At 41.5% G+C, this 17,412-nt stretch overlaps 2 protein-coding genes across 2 annotated transcripts in view; one reads left to right on the top strand and one right to left on the bottom strand.

Annotated features, from left to right (window-relative positions):
* LOC117554813 (rho guanine nucleotide exchange factor 26-like) overlaps window positions 1-5,514 on the top strand; it is a 25,755-nt gene extending 20,241 nt beyond the window's left edge. The window contains exons 13-15 of the mRNA XM_034229350.1: window positions 2,592-2,662; window positions 2,875-2,979; window positions 3,360-5,514. Coding sequence (XP_034085241.1) covers window positions 2,592-2,662; window positions 2,875-2,979; window positions 3,360-3,502 — 319 coding nt within the window. The 3' untranslated portion in view covers window positions 3,503-5,514. The remainder of the gene's footprint in view (window positions 1-2,591; window positions 2,663-2,874; window positions 2,980-3,359) is intronic.
* Window positions 5,515-17,412, bottom strand: part of dhx36 (DEAH (Asp-Glu-Ala-His) box polypeptide 36) — a 24,131-nt gene continuing 12,233 nt past the window's right edge. Inside the window, exons 13-26 of the mRNA XM_034229349.1 lie at window positions 15,449-15,536; window positions 14,728-14,783; window positions 14,539-14,603; window positions 14,037-14,180; window positions 13,614-13,731; window positions 12,584-12,682; window positions 11,153-11,326; window positions 10,684-10,770; window positions 10,505-10,588; window positions 10,274-10,373; window positions 10,057-10,147; window positions 7,662-7,782; window positions 6,140-6,292; window positions 5,515-6,060 (exon numbers count right to left, since the gene is read on the bottom strand). Coding sequence (XP_034085240.1) covers window positions 5,842-6,060; window positions 6,140-6,292; window positions 7,662-7,782; window positions 10,057-10,147; window positions 10,274-10,373; window positions 10,505-10,588; window positions 10,684-10,770; window positions 11,153-11,326; window positions 12,584-12,682; window positions 13,614-13,731; window positions 14,037-14,180; window positions 14,539-14,603; window positions 14,728-14,783; window positions 15,449-15,536 — 1,599 coding nt within the window. The 3' untranslated portion in view covers window positions 5,515-5,841. The remainder of the gene's footprint in view (window positions 6,061-6,139; window positions 6,293-7,661; window positions 7,783-10,056; window positions 10,148-10,273; window positions 10,374-10,504; window positions 10,589-10,683; window positions 10,771-11,152; window positions 11,327-12,583; window positions 12,683-13,613; window positions 13,732-14,036; window positions 14,181-14,538; window positions 14,604-14,727; window positions 14,784-15,448; window positions 15,537-17,412) is intronic.

The following is a 17,412-nucleotide window of genomic DNA, read 5'->3' as shown; positions in this document are numbered from 1 at the left end:
TACGTAACAGCCCCAACCGGAGGGGGGAGTATGTACTTCTGTTGCACACTTTAGCGTTGTTAACTTAGTCTGCCTTCAGTTGTGTTGTTGTTTTTGATCAGGCATATCTTTCTATGTCTGCCTTCGCCTAAATTATTACTAGAAACATGCTGATGGGAATTTTCTCTTTCATTTCCTCTGCCTGAGAGTTTCCTTAGCTGGTCAGCTCCGATCAGAGAATATCATGTTTTTATCAGATGAGTAGGAAAAAAACGTCCAGGAAGGGATTTGGTGGAGCGTAAACACATTGATAGGAGTGAGCAGAAGAGGTTAGGGGGACTGGGAAAGATGACAAACAGTGTTCTGGTGGTGATTTTAAGTTGGCAAAGAAGGGAAGGTTGGGAAGAGGCTGTCGTCGTTCTTTATCTGCTTTTGAGAAAGGTTTTACAGGGTAGCAGCCAGGCCTCTGCTCTTTTGAAGGGGTAAAACAAGAACTGCTGACAATAGATTTATGATTCTTTGCATCCTCTTAAACATTGGGAAGAATGGTAATAGGCAGAGGGAGCTTTACTACCTCTACTAGTTGAATACAAAGGTCCTGCACAGGCTTGTAGTGGTCTTGAGGAGAAGGGGCTACGCACCTGCTAGTGTTCACATGCCTGCATGTAAACACATTCACACTCTTCACAGTTGGAAGCCTGGTATTTTTTACCTGAATCTCTTTTGGTATGTGCCTCACATTCCACAGATAACCATTAAATGCCTCTCAAACATTTTGTGGTTGCCTGTTTGCGCTTGTGCTCTATGTATTGAATAGGTTGTGCACATGTGCATAGTTTCTGTAAAGTATGTCAGCTGTTTAAGCCTGAGAAAGCAACCTGTCATGATGGTGTGTGGGGTATGTGCACATGAATCTGTCAGCATGTGTCCAGCTGTCAAATGCAAAGACTAACAGATGCCGTTCCCACAGATCAGCTTAGATGTTGGAAGAACTTGCACATTTAATGGAGAGAAGTAACCGGGCCCTTCATCAAAGCCCCTTTCCTAGCACCAGCAGCAGGTTCACATTTGTACTTAATATCTGCTGTCTTCTGGTCCCACTCGGTGCAGCATGTTGTACCTTGCCAGAGGATAGCCTAGCCATTATTATTTCCACGGTCTTAGTTCTCTGCCAGGTGGTTTTCATCTCTGAGAGACAGAAATATTTGTTTAATTGGGTTAGTTGTAAGGACAATCCAGGTATCCTCAAAGTGAGTTTGCGGAAGTTTTTTCATGAATGATACCAAGTTGTTTTTTTAAAACTGCGAGCTTGTCTTCATCCCCTTCGTAGAGGTAAACTGATCCGTCTTTCCTTGTTTCACATACATAACTGGTCCATCCTCCACATTCACTAATTCCTAAAATATCTAGCCGGTACCTTTTCATCTTACTGATGATCTGGGTTCGGATGTCTCTGCCTGGCTTCGTTAAACCTCCTAGTTCTGGGGGTATCATTTTATTTGGATATAAACAATTGCTTTCTAATTAAATGCAACTGCAAATAAATTACTTTCAAAGGAAATTGACTGATAAAATGCATGCTCAATCTTAAGTCTGTTGATTTTAGAGCAGGAAAGTTTGAAACACCAAATGCTAATATGAAATAATAAACAGGGTTAAAATTGAAGGTACCAACGACAGGTGATAGACCTTGTTTTGGACTGTCAAATGTATCATTTGACTACAAAGGTCACACTTTATCAGTGGTAATGTTGCATTGTGGGATTGTTGGTTGATGATTTTCTGAAAGTTATTGTTATAAATAGTTTATTAGGTTTTATAAAGTCCAATTAGTTCTGGAAGTATGACGTCACCCAGCGTTGTATAGCTTCTTTGTCCTGAAAAGGACAAACAGCATGTGTACGATGAGAACACAATAATGAGGTCTGACTCATGGGACTTGCCGGTTTGAGGCCCTCGTGAAGAGCCTCCACACAAATCAAGGTTTATTATTATTTCAAATACCACACTGCCACACTGAATTGTTGTATCTATCTGCACGATTCAAGCCAAGAGTGCTGAGTCACAGGGGCCTCAACAACCCCCTCGGTTAATTTCCTGAACCCCCCTTCATCTCTCCATCTGTGGCTCTTTTAAATCCTCGCCCCCCTTCAGTAGTCAACGAGAACAGGTGAAATGAGAGATGTAGTTTAATGCAATCTGACCTGTGCGGCTCCACCCACAGATTTTTTTTCCCATGAAAGCAACAAGAGAGAGAGAAAGCAAAGGCAGGTCTGTTCCCTCCTGGGACTCACCTTTGTGCTCGTTTGCTTCAGCTCTCTGTTTCTGAAAACTCACCTCTGTTCTCTCGATGACAGGGGACAAAGTGTGTGCACGCAAAGCTGCTTATATCTGATGTTACCTAGTTTATAGCTGCATCGTTTTCTTAAAACAGCTACATCTATAATATGTATTCCAAATAATTAAACTCCTAATCACAATTTAGAAGTGAGCGACTCTCACAGTGCTGTCTAGTTCAAGGAGTTTTCAAATGACTTCTCTCCATAGTGTTCAGGACTCTTTCAGCGCCAACACATTTTTCTAACTTCCTGTGCTGTTATTTGTGCTTTTAGGAATGAGCGTGCCCGATGGATCAGCGCATTGGGCCAAAACGTCAACAACAACAAGAGTCAGGACAAAACCTGTAAGTTGCTACAAAACATTTCTTCACAGTTTTGAAAAGGCTCACTGAACTCTCCTTTTTAGCCTATTGCGCCATCTTGTGGTCATTTTAATTAACAGTTTTCCTAAGATTAATTCCAAAACAATTGGCTTGTTAACTTGTTAAGATATATTGAATTTGGGACAGTGTAATTTACCTGAAATGATTTATGGACTTGTCATGTGTTGTTTTAGATGTCATGCAGGTGGAGGTGACCAGAACATACACAGCCAAGCAGCCAGATGAGTTGTCCCTGCAGGTGACTGATGTGGTGCTGGTCTCGCAGACTGTAGAAGATGGTGTGTGTTTTTTTTTGTTTTTTTTTCTCTCTTTCTCTTTCTTTCTCTTTCTCTCTCTCTCTCTCTCTCTCTCTCGCTCTCTCTCTCTCAACCTGTTTCAACTGCATCCTTTTCATCATGCACTTGTATAAGCTCTCTTTGCCGTTTTTCAAATCTCATCTGTCTTACATAATGGACTTTATACCTGTTTGAAGATGTGTTTTTAAACCTACACAAACATACCGAGGCCTTGGGAACCTTTCCCTTTTAGTGACCATAGCAACTGATTTTCATGTAAAGAACAGAGAGCATTGACCATCAAAAGCAGTGTCATGGTAATAGCATAAGAAAAAGCAACAAGTGCTTTAATATTCATGTAATAGTGCAATTTCTTCTCTTAGGCTGGTATGAGGGTGAGCGACTGCGTGATGGAGAAAGGGGGTGGTTCCTCGCTGAGTGTGCCGAACCAATCACATGCCAGGCCAGCATTGAGCGCAACATGCAGAGGATGGATCGCCTGCAGGGGTTGGAAACTAACGTGTGAGCAGGATGACTCCGGTGATTAAACCACAGAGGACCTTTCTCACCCTTTGACTCACCAGTGACCTGCCTTTTTAAAACTAAAACCCAGACGTATTAGTTCAGTAACAGCAGCAGTGACCGGCCTTCAGGGACTAAATGGAACAAACTAGACTTTTCTTACAGTGATTTAAAGATGAACCCATTATTCTTAAGGCTTCTGCTCCACCTCCACTAAATATCAGGCATGCTGTCTGAGTTTCAAAGCAAAGATTGTTCAGAGCAAACTCAGCAGGAGAGCAGATTTCCTCAATTACTGATCATCAGTCCCTTTGTGGGTGGGATCCGTCACATTCATTAATTCCCCGTTTGGTTGGAAAACACCCACTGCCCGAGTCACGGCTTTCAACACCCTGCTGCATAACGAGTGTTGGTGTGACATTTGTAAATGTTTTATTTTTTCCAAACATATTTCTTCTTGTGATGTGCAATGTAATAATGACACTACAGTACCGCTATAGGTAAAGTAGACCAAACAGTGTGAAAATAACTGCCAAATGTGAGCTCTGTTAATGAGGATCAGGCCTTGTGATTAGGAGCGTTGCCAGTAACAATGTGACTCTGATTGTTGAAGTGATAACAAGGCAAGACGGTGGAATTGGCAGCTTCCGACAGTGTGTGGGCTAGTGAAGAAATTATTTCAGAAGCATCTGATGGCAAGTGAGATGATTATAATTATATTTACAAGAAAATACAATAAGATTTAAGTTGAGCTGCAGGACAAAAACAAATGCAACTTTTCCGAATGCCAATGTAAATAGAATAATTAATAATTAATTTCATATTAAGAATTACAGTCCTCTTTACTATCATATGTCATCCGCCGCTTAGGCAGAAGGGCCAAGTATCTGTTCTCTACCTTGCCATTTGTCACCAGTTAATGTCATCACCATGAATCAGACTTTACTCTTGTGTCACAAGTGCCATTTTCCCTCCATCCACTCAAAGATTTGGACAGCCTGAAATATCACACACATTAGATGCCAGCCAGGGGTGTGTATATAAATATTCCCCTTAGGATTTATATCTGCGATGCTAGAGGCAAGCTGAAATGACTGTGTGTGCTGATGGTGAGAGCAACAGTCCTGCCCTGCTTTTAATGTGATTGTCCAGTGTGAGTCATCTTTTTAGTGTTGCCATGCCCAGCCAAAGTAAATGAATGGCTTGGTCAGAGTGTGGTGATAACACAACCTATCAATCCCAACACTCTGGCCCAGCCCAAATGACAACCACAACCACTGGTGAGCTGCATGAAGCGAGGTATGACAGGTATGGCAGAGCCTCCAGCTGGAAGGACCCGAGTATAGATGAAGCTTTGCGTTTGCACTCAGGGAAAATGAAATGTGTTACCACACATCTAAGCATATTTTTTTATTTTATTTCAATTGCTTCCTTGACTTGTAACTATTGTAAATCTGTGAACATGTAAATATGTAAAACAGCCTGAATTGTAACATGTTTTTTTTAAAATACAGATTTATATTGCAGAAACTTGTCTTGTCAACTTTATGAATTTCAATCAGCCACTATAAATAAAAGCTGGATTGCTTTGAGCCTGTCATGGACTCTCAACATGACATCTCTTTTCCCTAAGCACCTATGATAGATAGACCAAAGAAAATGACTACTTGTATTCATCAAGTGAACTAAATAAATCAACCATGAGTTCTCTGGACATTCAGTGCAGATACATCAAGAAGGTGCATAAATCCCTGAGCCAATAGCACGTTTGAGATTTGGGCTTTTAAATCAAATATGCAGCCGTGTGCTGCTGAAGGTTTACAGCTATGCAGGTGTTCCTTCCAACCAAATACTACCCAGGTGATGTTAGTGATTGCTCTCTCAAAGCTCTGAAGAAATTGTGCAATCCCACATTCACTCAGAAAAATTCCATTCCATGGGTAATGGTTATTTTGTGTTTGAATTCCTACAATTGTACAGCACAGCAGGGCAGATTAAACTGACCCAGACATTTTGTTCGTCCATTTTTTCTTTATTGCGCAGTCCATAAGTGATATTGCTTGAAAATAAGAGCTAGATTTAACTTAACCAGAATTGCACAAAATAAACAAAACAGCTACTGAGGGTATCCAAACACGGATTGGTCCTTGCAAAAATAATGACAGAATAGGCAAACAATTACAGTGCAGAATGTTCTCCAGTAATCTTGCGCCCTGGGTTTGGCCTTCAGGAGCATCATCAAGGAGACCAGCTGGTTATTATGAATATCTCATCTAACCTCTGTGTCCAAGGATTTAGGTTCGAAGTTCTTCTTTTCATATCCAACCAAGAACCTGGCCTCTTCTAATCATCATTGCCGTCTTTGAAGTGAGTGTGTTGTCCTCTCGGAGCAGGCCTCCATAATCTGCCTTTGGTGCTGACTGTAGGCTTATCCTGGGTGGTGATGAGGTCTATGATGGCGGTGATGACAGCACAGTCTGTGGACTGACGGTTTTGCCAGTCTACAGGAGCAGGGTTACGAATTTTCTCTTCCAGAAGAGAATCCAACTCTTTCTTTAAACTCTGTAGAAAAAGACCGGAAGGGGAGGTCAGTTGACTCAACTCACCATTAGCTTTGTTTTGAGTGCATCCTGTCACCTACCTTGACCAGGTGAGCGATGCGTGCCGGGGAGTTGAAGACGATCCACTGGTCCACGGCGATGGTCTCCTGGTCCTCGTCCTTCTGGATTGTGATGTCTCCTCCAAAGAACAGCAGTGAGAACGGGGACACCTCAGTGCAATCGTACAGGAAGATCTGAGGACAAGCAGAGAGATGATGCAAACACACCACGACGGGAGATTTCAAACAAACACGTTAACACGCTCGGTGGCAGTGAGCGGGATCATTATGACACACATGGCCCTACAGCCACTCTGTGGTGTGGGCTGAAAGTGTCCTATTGGTGAAGAGTGGCCGTGCAAGTTTGAAATGTGTTTCAGTGCCTCCAGTGTTAGGAGAAATGTCATGTTGCCCTGTTAGTGAATCTCGCAAATGTGTTTTCCATCAATTTCTCTCCCTGTGACAGCTGCTCATCCATAGTAGGTGTATCCAAATAAAAAAAAACATTTGATAAAAGAAATGACAAGGTACGTTTTCAATGCTCAGACAGTACATAGAACTGTTGCTTTTATGTTCTGCACTGATCTGTATGCAGACCCTCTGAAGGCCAAAGCCATAGAGTTTACATAAGCAGCAGACATAATAATACATTTTATTTCTATAGCGCTTTTCTTGAACCCAAAGACGCTTAAGTCAAACAAAAGCTATTTCAGCAAGGTAACATAAATAAATGTTGGTAACGAGTATCAGAGAGAAGTAGACAAAAGGTGAAGAAAAGAGACGAGGAGAGAAACTGCATTTGCCCCATGAATGTGTAATGTAATGGATCACCAGAGGCACATGCGTCAGAGGAGATAAAGTTTGACGTCATCCTTCAATTTAAATGGCCCTGGTCTTCTGCTTTCCTTTCTCTCTCTTTAAGCAACCTTGGACATCTCACAGTCTCAGAATACCTTACTTTCATAAGAGACACAAATGCATAGAGACCACACAAAAAATAAAATAATAAACATTTAAAAACATTGAATGGTGGCAAAAATAATGGTGAAATCCAGCAACAACAAAAACATCTTTATAGGCAGCAAAGGGAGAGACAAAGGCACAGGCGGCAATCAGAGAGGACATGAAAGGTGTTTTCTGCCGAATGGTAACACTCACAAAGAGAGACACCACAGAAAGAACAAAGACGGGTGGATGGGAGAGAGGTGAAAATGGCAGGGTGAAGAGGGGTAGAAAAAACAGCGAAAAAGATAGAAGTAGTCAGGGTGCCGCATTGACCGTTTTGCCCCCCCCCCCCATCACCACCTCTTACATTGTGTCTGGAGGCTTTGAAGCACAAGCGCCTTTGAGAGAGAGTTGAAAGGCAGCGTTTTAATCAAATATTCATTCAGTGGAAAGCTGGCGTGGCACCACTGCCAACCTTTAACCAATGGCCCTTTTTCCACTCACATGCACCCTTCATATGTACAGATCCAACCCAGCAATGCACACTCAACTATAATAAACATTCATGCAGCAGTTGAAACGCAGTATTATGTGCTTATTTATCCCCTCGCCTACTCACACTGCTCGTTCTCATCTTCAGGTGGTAGACGAGCCACTTGTAGTTGAACTCCGTCTCTTCAGCATTGACTGATTTTGGGTGGATGCACACCTTTCCATCAGCCTGGGTGTACACTTTGACCCTGAGAAATAAAATATGTTAGTGTGGTGTGTTCACATCTCAAACACTCGGTTGGCAAAATGGGGTCGATTTTCTTAGCATCGTTATCTCGATAACTGAGAAAAGGAGAGAATGTGAAACTGGTATCATTGCTGAAGGTGTTAAAAGCAATGATAGGGCAATGTTTAGGGATTTCTTGGTTGACAGACATTTTGCAGCAACTTTGTTAATGGACCAACTAACGTTTTCATCTTTTGTCCAAAAAGAACAAGGAATTGGAAGTAGACACCATCAGTGTTGTGAAAACTGTTATAGTTATATTTTCCTAAATAATTGTTAGTTGTCATAGCTGGTTTAAAACAGAATTGTTGACACACATGTTTCCAGGACTTCAGTATATGATAAAGAGATATAAAGGGAAAGGGAACTCCAAATATTTTACAACATAATACAAATATTGTCTCAAATAATGTCACATGGGGCAATGTTGGTAACACTAACTAACCTTAATCTGTACAGTGAATTTAATTTGCGTTGCTGATATGTAAAGGAAGACGATTTTTTTTAATCACAATCACTCCATTTATGCTGCATAGATTTTGATTTGTTTTTTTTCTGTCCATTGTCTTATTAGAGGAAAACTCGAAACCAGAGAGCACCCTTTCAGTATGTGTTAATGTTTTACAGAGATCCTACTTTATTACACTTAAAACAGATATATTATTTGATTGTATCACTTGGTCCAAATAACCAGAATACATTTTGTTAAAATGAATCTTCATTTAAAGGTGACATGTCATGCTTTTCCGGTTAGTACCCGTCCCCTTGTATGTTATGAAGGTTTTTATGCATGTAAACGGTGTGCAGAGTCAAAACCCTCAAAGTACACCATGTAAAACTCTAAAACAGAAAATACCTCCCCAAAACGCCTCGTTGGAGATACGTCACCGTCCATTTGATTCTTCCGGGGACATCATGATGTCATGTCGTCCCCGGGAACGAAATGGACCAATCCGCAGAGCCGTTACACTAAGCCCCCGCTGATTGGTCCAAATTGACCAATCCACTGACTTCCTCACACACTCAGTGCAGGCAGCTCTGCTGATTTCTCCTCCCTGGCTGCAGGCTGATAACAGACAGTTGGGATCGCGGTGAAATTCTCTCTGCAGACCCATTCTCTCTGCAGACCCATTCTCACAGCGTTGATCAACCCTTTTCTTACTCAATATCAAGCCACACTTATTGTTTTTACTTCGGCTGTGACTTTGTGTGTGCTCAGGGTGAGTTTGGCTGTGTTTGGCTGTGTTTCGCTAAACAAGGAAATCACACCTCCACGGAGCTTAGCGCGATTCACAACGTCCCGACTGGTCCCGACCAATCGGAGCACACAGGGAGGGGGGGGGCAAGAGCTGCAACGAGCTGCAACGAGCCGTTTAGTGGAGAGAGTGAATACACGTAGTTTACAGAGATGCTGTATGCGAAACCAATGTGAGTTTGGAAAATTGCACAGTATAAATCTATTCTAGTAGACCTCAACAATGGAATTTTGATCAGTGGAAATGGCCATGACATGTGACCTTTAAATTAAAATGATTTGATTGAGAACGTAGTTTTGGAAACATCCCATCAGATGCTTTAGTCTTGTTTATACGACGCAACAAAGAAAGCCTCCTTCATTTTAGCTCAGAGGCTTCCAAAGACAAGTTGTGACGCAGTCGGCAAACCTTTAAATAAAAGTAACACTGTGTTTGTGTCAGCAAGACAAAACAGACTGCTTGACTGCAGGGAACAAAGCTGCTTGTACCAGACAGCAGCAAAACAAACAACAAGTTCTTCATCGAGCCATAAATCCATGAAATAACTCAGAGATGTGGTGAGGACGGGAACACTTGGCTTGCCATCAACACTGTTGAGAATGACTTACCATCACAATCTCACTGTGCAACTGGGTCACTGACGAACAACAGTGACAGCTCTACTGTGAGAGGATGGGTCCGCCTGTAGCGTGCGTCTGTCTGTCTTTTGCACACACTCTACGACAGCTGCCTGAGGGCAATTTTATGATGAGTGCGCTGATCTTTAGCTGCAGAACTGCCTCTGTTTTTTTTTACAATTTTCTTAACATTGTTTCGGCACAGCCTCAGGTAATTGTCACAGCTCTTACCTGAGAGGTCTACTGAGTGTGACGCCTCCATTTCTGTCTAAAGATCAATAACGATGATGTGCACTTCTCTATGCTCTGCAGCTCTTTGCTATCCGTCTATGTTCAGCTCCCTCTTTGAATTAGCAGACTCACCCCGGCCTCTTTTTGCTGTGAGATGGTTTGATCATGGCCACCTTCGGGTAGAGGCCGGCTACAATCACTGCCTTGATTAACTTCTCATTGTCTGAGGAAGGAAGTGAGAGTTAGAGGAAAAACAAATGAGTTCTGCTCCATATACATGTCCCATATTGAATTGAATTAATGCTCCGTTTAAGATCCCATAAAAAAAAGACCACTTTCAGACAGTTACCTGAGTTGACATTAGATTTGGGATCTTTGGGGTCCCTGCTGCTGACGAAGCCTGTGTTCATGAGATGGTCAGCAAACTGACCCTTCATGTTGTGCAGCATCTAAATGATAAAACAATGACTTTCAAACAGGCTGCATGATGTATCAGCCGAGGCCGAAGCTAACTTGAACACGTTCTGTCGTTTTATTTTCAACAGCACTTCAGTATAGAGACCAGCACAGCCTGGCTCACCTGGAGTGTGTTGGCGGACAGGAAGTTGTCCCAGCAGTACTCCCTCTCACACCTGGAACCACGCTGTTTCGCTTCCTCCCAGCCCTATCAACGGATACATTCAGACGGGATCCATTTATATATATATTTATACATCAGACCGAGAGGTAGGACACATGTGACAGTTGTGGCTCTCTTACCTGAAAGGCGTTGACAATAGTGAGATGGTCACTCTTGGAGTTTCTGGACAGGACCCTCCTCCTCATATCTGCCATCTTCTCTTTCCCCTGAGAGAGGCAGACGCATTTATCAGAATCAGAAACGGGTTTATTGCCAGGTAGGTTCACACGTATGAGGAATTTGACTAGGTGTCGTGGTGCATATACAAATAAAAAACAAAATGTAAAAAAGAACACAGATAGCGAACTATATTAAGAACACTGTAATACAAATATAGTAAGATAGCAATAAAATAAAAGCAGTCATTTACATTGGTCCCTTTAAGACCAACTTTGCAATTGAATAAGTTAGTAGGAGAGTGCATCAATGAGTTGAAGTTTGACGCTGTCGCACAAGCTTTCATGGTTTAGAATAGAATATATCTTTATTGTCATCATACAAAGTACAACGACATTTCTTTGGCAACTCTCACTGAACTCAGTGCCCTACCAGGGGGATGAAGAAAGGGTCTTTGAAGCTGAGTGAAGCAGCGATGGTGAACACGGGGTCCAGGCAGCCCAACAGGGCTCCGAACAGGAGGAGTTTGCCGATGTGAGGCTCCACAGGCAGACGAGCCAGGTGGAAACCCAGCGCTGTCAGATTCTCTGAATGGTCCAGGGCATTCTAACACACAATATAGTCACAGTGAAAAAAAAATGTGTTAACACTGCAATAATCTTTTAAAAGCTTTCAGTTCACATAGAGTTCAGGCAAAGCAAAAACCCTTTACTTAATTGAAAATGATGTGTATGAGCATTCAATCGGATTAGTGAAGTAACCTTGTTTGGTTTTGTTTGCTGGCTCAATACAGTAACTCTGGACATGTGTGGGATAAAGGTCATCTTGTTGGCTGAAGAGGCAATTATGTGCTTCAAATAATAAGGGAGTACGCTTCATAGTTTGTGCCTTTATTTTAAGTAAATGATTATAGAAAGTGTTAACCGTTTTAATATGTATGAGTTTTAAAATTCCATACCTCACCATAAACATATAGGAGTTAGTAATTCAATGTTCATTCGGTGTTAAATTATAGTTATTTATAGCGTTTCTGTTCTTTTAGACACATACACTTGTAAACCTGTGCAACCTTCTATCAAAGTCAAATAAATATTTAAAGCGTCTTCTCTTGTACACAGTGATACAAACGCCACTACCAATGAAACATTTATAAAGATGTTTTAAACCTGATCACATAATATGAATTGAGGTTTATTAAGGCTCTCTTAACTGCTGCTTTGAGTGTTGTTACTGTCAAACCCATGTCCCACTTCCTCTATTGATTTGCATAGTATTTTAACCTTGTTAGCATGAAAAAAGGATCATGTTTTATCCTTTCAATCTTTGAATGAGCACCGATTTCTCTTTTAGTCCACTTTCGATCTACCTCCTCCTTGAAAGGATGAACATCTTTGGAAAGATTTGTAGATAACACTTTCAGACAGAAGACCTTGAAACTACATGCTCACATCACAAGGTGGTGTCGCTTCCTATACATGTTGGTAGAAACTGTTAAATAAAGCTGAACATTGTAATAAACAATATTAATTAATTAGGTGACTGGCCTAAAATTACTACCCGGCTATTTGGAAAATCAATGAATCATTGTTGTAATTGTTCAAGCAAAAAGACCAAACATTTCTATTATCTTTGGCTTAGAGATTACTGTAATTGTTAGAATAAAACATGAAAATGATCGATGTACTATTACAAAGACTATTTATTGTACAAAACAAACTAATCAAGACATCAAATCTGAAATTGCAGGGGGCACATCTTCTGTAGTTTTCATAGAGCAAATAAAAAAACTGATAAAAAACAAGAAAATGGTATCATTAGTTGCAGACCTCGAGTACATTTTGAATGATCTTTTCACTTTCTTACCAGGTCAATGAGGTTCTTGATGGCTAGGTTAACAGCCTTTTCAGTCGGGGGGTCCAGGGCTTTCTCTAGGAATTGGGCTATAGACCCGAGCTTCAATATCTAGGCAGCAAAAACACATTACACATGTATCAGCAAAAACATGTTGTTTTTCTACATTAATCCACCCCTGTTTGTCTATATGCTTTTCACGTGTGGCAAACACTGAATTGTGGGAAATATATGGATTATTTGTATCATGGTTTGCTCATATTGCTGTTATAACGTTGTAATAGTATGTGACTAAACAACCAACACTGAGCACAAAATAATATGATGATGAAAGATCAGACCATTCAAATCAACATTTTTAAATCTGTATTCACTTCTACACTAAAGAGAGATTATAAACAAAACAAATCTACCTGTGACGAACTGAAGTGTAAGGTAGCGACAGTAATTCAATGACTAATAGGTCGGTGTTGGAGTGCTTGTGCATTAGAGTCTGTTCAGGGTGTGCATGTCGTCAGTGTTTCTCTCACTTTAAGGACACACTGATGCATTAGTCCGCCTCTCAACCACATCACACGCGCACTCGACTTAAGTAGTGAAAGAAACACACTCAAAAGCATATCCAATAAAGCCACTGGAGATAACAATCATTAGATTCTGAGTGAACTTTGGCTTAATGTTCCATTAGCTTGGGTTGAAACATGTCTGAGTGGAGTGTGAGTATTTCAAAAGAGGAGATGAAAAAATAGCAAGCATCCAAAGAAGAAAGCTACAGATACAGAAGAGAAGCGATTATGTTGTCAGCAAAGAGAGGTAGAGAGAGAGAGCTGGAGAGCAAGGGGGACGAGTCAACCCAGAATGCTAATCCCTAGTTTTCATTAGGCAGAAGAGACTGCATTTCAATACAATGTCAACAAGCAGCAACACTGTCCTCGTCCCCACACAACTCATTCACAGTAATCTTGTCTTCATCTCAACAGCCAACACACATTTGTCTCTCTCTGTCAGTCTGTCTCTCCCTTCCTCTCTGCACATTCACAACCTTGATCTGCAGGCAGAGCTCCTCCAGCGGTGTCCTCATGATTTCAGGTAACTGATAGGCATCCAGCAGGCTGGCTCTGAGACCATTGTACAGGTGATAGCACTTCCCCGGACACACTCTGGAAACAAGAAAAAGAGTGGGATGAAACGTCACACTGTAAGAAGCTCCTGCTAATAAGGCCTTGCTCCACTTTAGTGTCAGAGCCCGCTAACAGAACAGACGTCTGGAGTCACCGACTGGAAACATCCAGACTGTTAGCACTACGGTTACAGATGGGAAGGAGAGGGCTCATGGGGCAGAGTGACAGAGAGCTGACATGACACATAGAATGAATAATAATCCTTATAAATTAGCATTGCATACCCAGAGGCACTGTTATAGAGCATGCCCTGGTTTTAAAGATAACCCTATAAACATACACACCTGCCAGCACGTCCTTTCCTCTGTTTAGCGTTGGCCAGGCTGACCCACTCTGAAGTCATAGTGCTGATGTTGTTGTTGGTGTCAAAGTGTGTCTCTTTAATCTTGCCTCCGTCAATCACATAAACAACGTCATCTATGGTAATGCTGTGGGGGGTGGTGGAGAGAGAAAAAGAGCAAGAGGAATAAAAAAGGGGCTGGAATAAATACTATATCAGACAGAAAAACAAATAACTACAACACACACACACACACACACACACACACACACACACACACACACACACACACACACACACACACACACACACACACACACACACACACACACACACACACACACACACACACACACACACACACACACACACACACACACACACACACACACACACACACACACACACACACACACACACACACACACACACACACACACACACACACACACACACACACACACACACACACACACACACACACACACACACACACACACACACACCTGGTCTCGGCTATATTGGTAGCGATCACAATCTTTCTAACTCCAGGAGGAGGCCTTTTGAACACCTGAAAAGAGTGAGGGAGAAAGATGAGATTGAATGGACTTTATTGATATTGAAGAGGGAGTAAAGCAGGACAATCCACAGACACAGGCAGAGACAGAAACAGACAGAGAGACAGGGATGCTGACCATCGTCTGATTAACGGTAGGCATGAGGGAATGCAGAGGGATGATAACGAACCGATCTGAAACACAAAAGGACACAAAGACAAACTCAAACAAGATTATACTGCTCGTGTGTGAATTGGAAACAATTACATTTACAAATGTAACCGTGGATGTCCTGGTAAATGCAATAAAATAATCTGGTTTATTATTATTTAATATGAGCAGAAAACAACACAGACATCGTTTTTTGTATCCAATATTTTAAAGATCCCCTCAGACTTGGTTCAGAATGTAAAATTCTAAAACGTAGTCTACTACTGAAAAGTATATTTACAGTTTGTGGAGTGGAGGTTTTGTTAGTGTTTCACCAAACACAAGGGCTGCAACTAACACATATTCCCACTAATCATGAAATGTGTCCTTCATTGATAAATTGCTTGTTAGTCAATACAATGTCAGTCAAAGGTGAAATGGCCATTCAGTATTTTCTAAAATCCATGTTATTTCTAATTAAATTAGCTTTTTTAAATTCTGTTAGTTGTAATTGAATGTAAAAACATTATAGAGTTCTACTCTGGGGATTTTCTGCACAGTGAAGGGTTAACATCCAAGTGAAGAACCAATAAGCGGAACACATGTTAGGGTGGAGCACAACCGTAGCTTAACAAGGATTTCTTCTTCTGCATAGTAACCTGAAAGTCACTGGTCTGCTCTTGTATCACATAATGTTATGTTAATGTACCTGATCGGAACATCTGCTGAGCCGTGAGCAGGTCATTGAGACTGCTGATGTCGCTCCAGCCAGGCAGGAAGACCAAGATTGCTCCTTCCTGTCAGACAAAGGCATGACACAACACTTAGCAGCTGAAAGACAAACAAAACACCAGCAGGGCTTCACAGAAGAGCCATTAGCCAGAGGAGTCTCAGCAACAACTGAGCCAAGTGAACAAGGTGCCCGTGTCCTCGGAGAGATGACGTGCCCTCAGCTCCGAACCTCCACATTTAGCCACACAATAGGCCCTGACATCGCCTGCCAACATCATTATGACAACATCTTCCCTCTAGGGCATCCTCTGCTCTACATTACCACGGGGATAAAGTCTCGAGGCATACAGACACACAAATGCATCAGAGCGAGAGTTGGAGGTATTCCAGCCAGAGCACATGTCTGCACATTAAGCCGTCTAAAAATAAAATGGATGACCACTTAACAAAAAGAAAGTGTCAGCTCCTCAAACTTTAAAACATCATCCCATCATGCTTCAATCAATAATGTACCTTGGCTGATTAATGGAGGAGCAATGTCACTATAGTAGCAGCCATAATTAGGACACGGAGGATCAATCAATTAATCATGCAAGACCGGATATTATAGCAGATTATAATCATATATAGCATTATATATCCAGTTTCTTCTTTTGATTAAAGCAGATTATCATTATATTTATACCATTATCAGATATAAAGAGCAGCCGGACAAAAGGAAATCATTTAAGGCAGGGAAGTGTACTTTTGAAAGTTTTCAAGCCTGGTGCCAATCAGTGCTTGAGCATTGGTTGATAATACTAATATGATCTTTTTTTTCCAACATCTTCTTTTGAGGAATATGTATTTCAATAAACCATTTTCACTTATGAACATGACAAACTTCTCAATACATGTGTGTTTAACGTAGTCTTAACACAAGCAGCCTTTCAAGATGTTTACGTATATACTCTATACAGTTAGGTTCTTCTTCATTTGCTGATTGACGGCAATAAATGTCTGAAGAAAGAATAAGATTGAACTTAACCGGGATATTGATGCCCATTTTGGCAGGTGCTATGATAACATTTCAGGCAGTACTTTAAAGTATTGAGTTTGATACCCATACTTAAACAGAGTTATAAACAAAAGTAAGGTGGCATCTTGAAAGGTAATTAAGGGACTAAATCATTAACACAGACATGAAACAAACTTTAAGCAAAAAATATACCCAGGATAATATCACGCTGGTGAAAAATAACCAACTCTGAAAAAAGGACTTTTCATTTCCTGAGAGGAAAGAAGAACAGAGATACAAAAGTAGCTTCTGTGCCCTGAGCACCCCTGCCTTTTAATTACAGCTAATTAGTATTACCAGTGCTCAGATACTGGCACCCACATGGGACCATACACATGTGTGTTAATGCCCATGCATGTGCAAGAGAGAGGAGGAAGAGAGAGATGCAGGCAGTGTGTGTACTCACAATCTGACAGAAACACATGTCCTCACACATGCAGGACAGAAACACACTCTGACCAATTCCAACTAAATAATCAACAACAGCACAGTAAGCGCTGTAGAGTTGGCCTACTATTTAGCACGCACACACACACTCTCCACATACACACACTTAGTTGCACCCAGCAGGTGTTCATTATGTCATCCCCTGAGGTGTCTAATCCCAGACTCCTGCAACATAATTAAGCAATCATCACAGTGGAAAGGCTGGCAGACGGCCCGTAGCCTCGGTTCAGAACGCCGACACGGCAAGTCAGCCAGTTCCCGCTCGGCCGTTTGACAATGCCACGGCGAATCAGCTGGTCCAATGGCTCAGTGTGGCCGTGACGGATAGAGATACGGCTTCATAGGGAAGGAGATAATTATTCTGTCAATCTGCATTAGTCACTCCTCATTCCTGGCCTGTCTCTTTTTTCTGTTGCTCTCTCGTATACGTGGTCCAC

The sequence above is a fragment of the Gymnodraco acuticeps genome, unplaced genomic scaffold (assembly GCF_902827175.1).
Source record: "Gymnodraco acuticeps unplaced genomic scaffold, fGymAcu1.1, whole genome shotgun sequence".
NCBI lineage: Eukaryota > Metazoa > Chordata > Actinopteri > Perciformes > Bathydraconidae > Gymnodraco > Gymnodraco acuticeps.
This window is presented reverse-complemented; position numbering and strand designations above follow the sequence as displayed.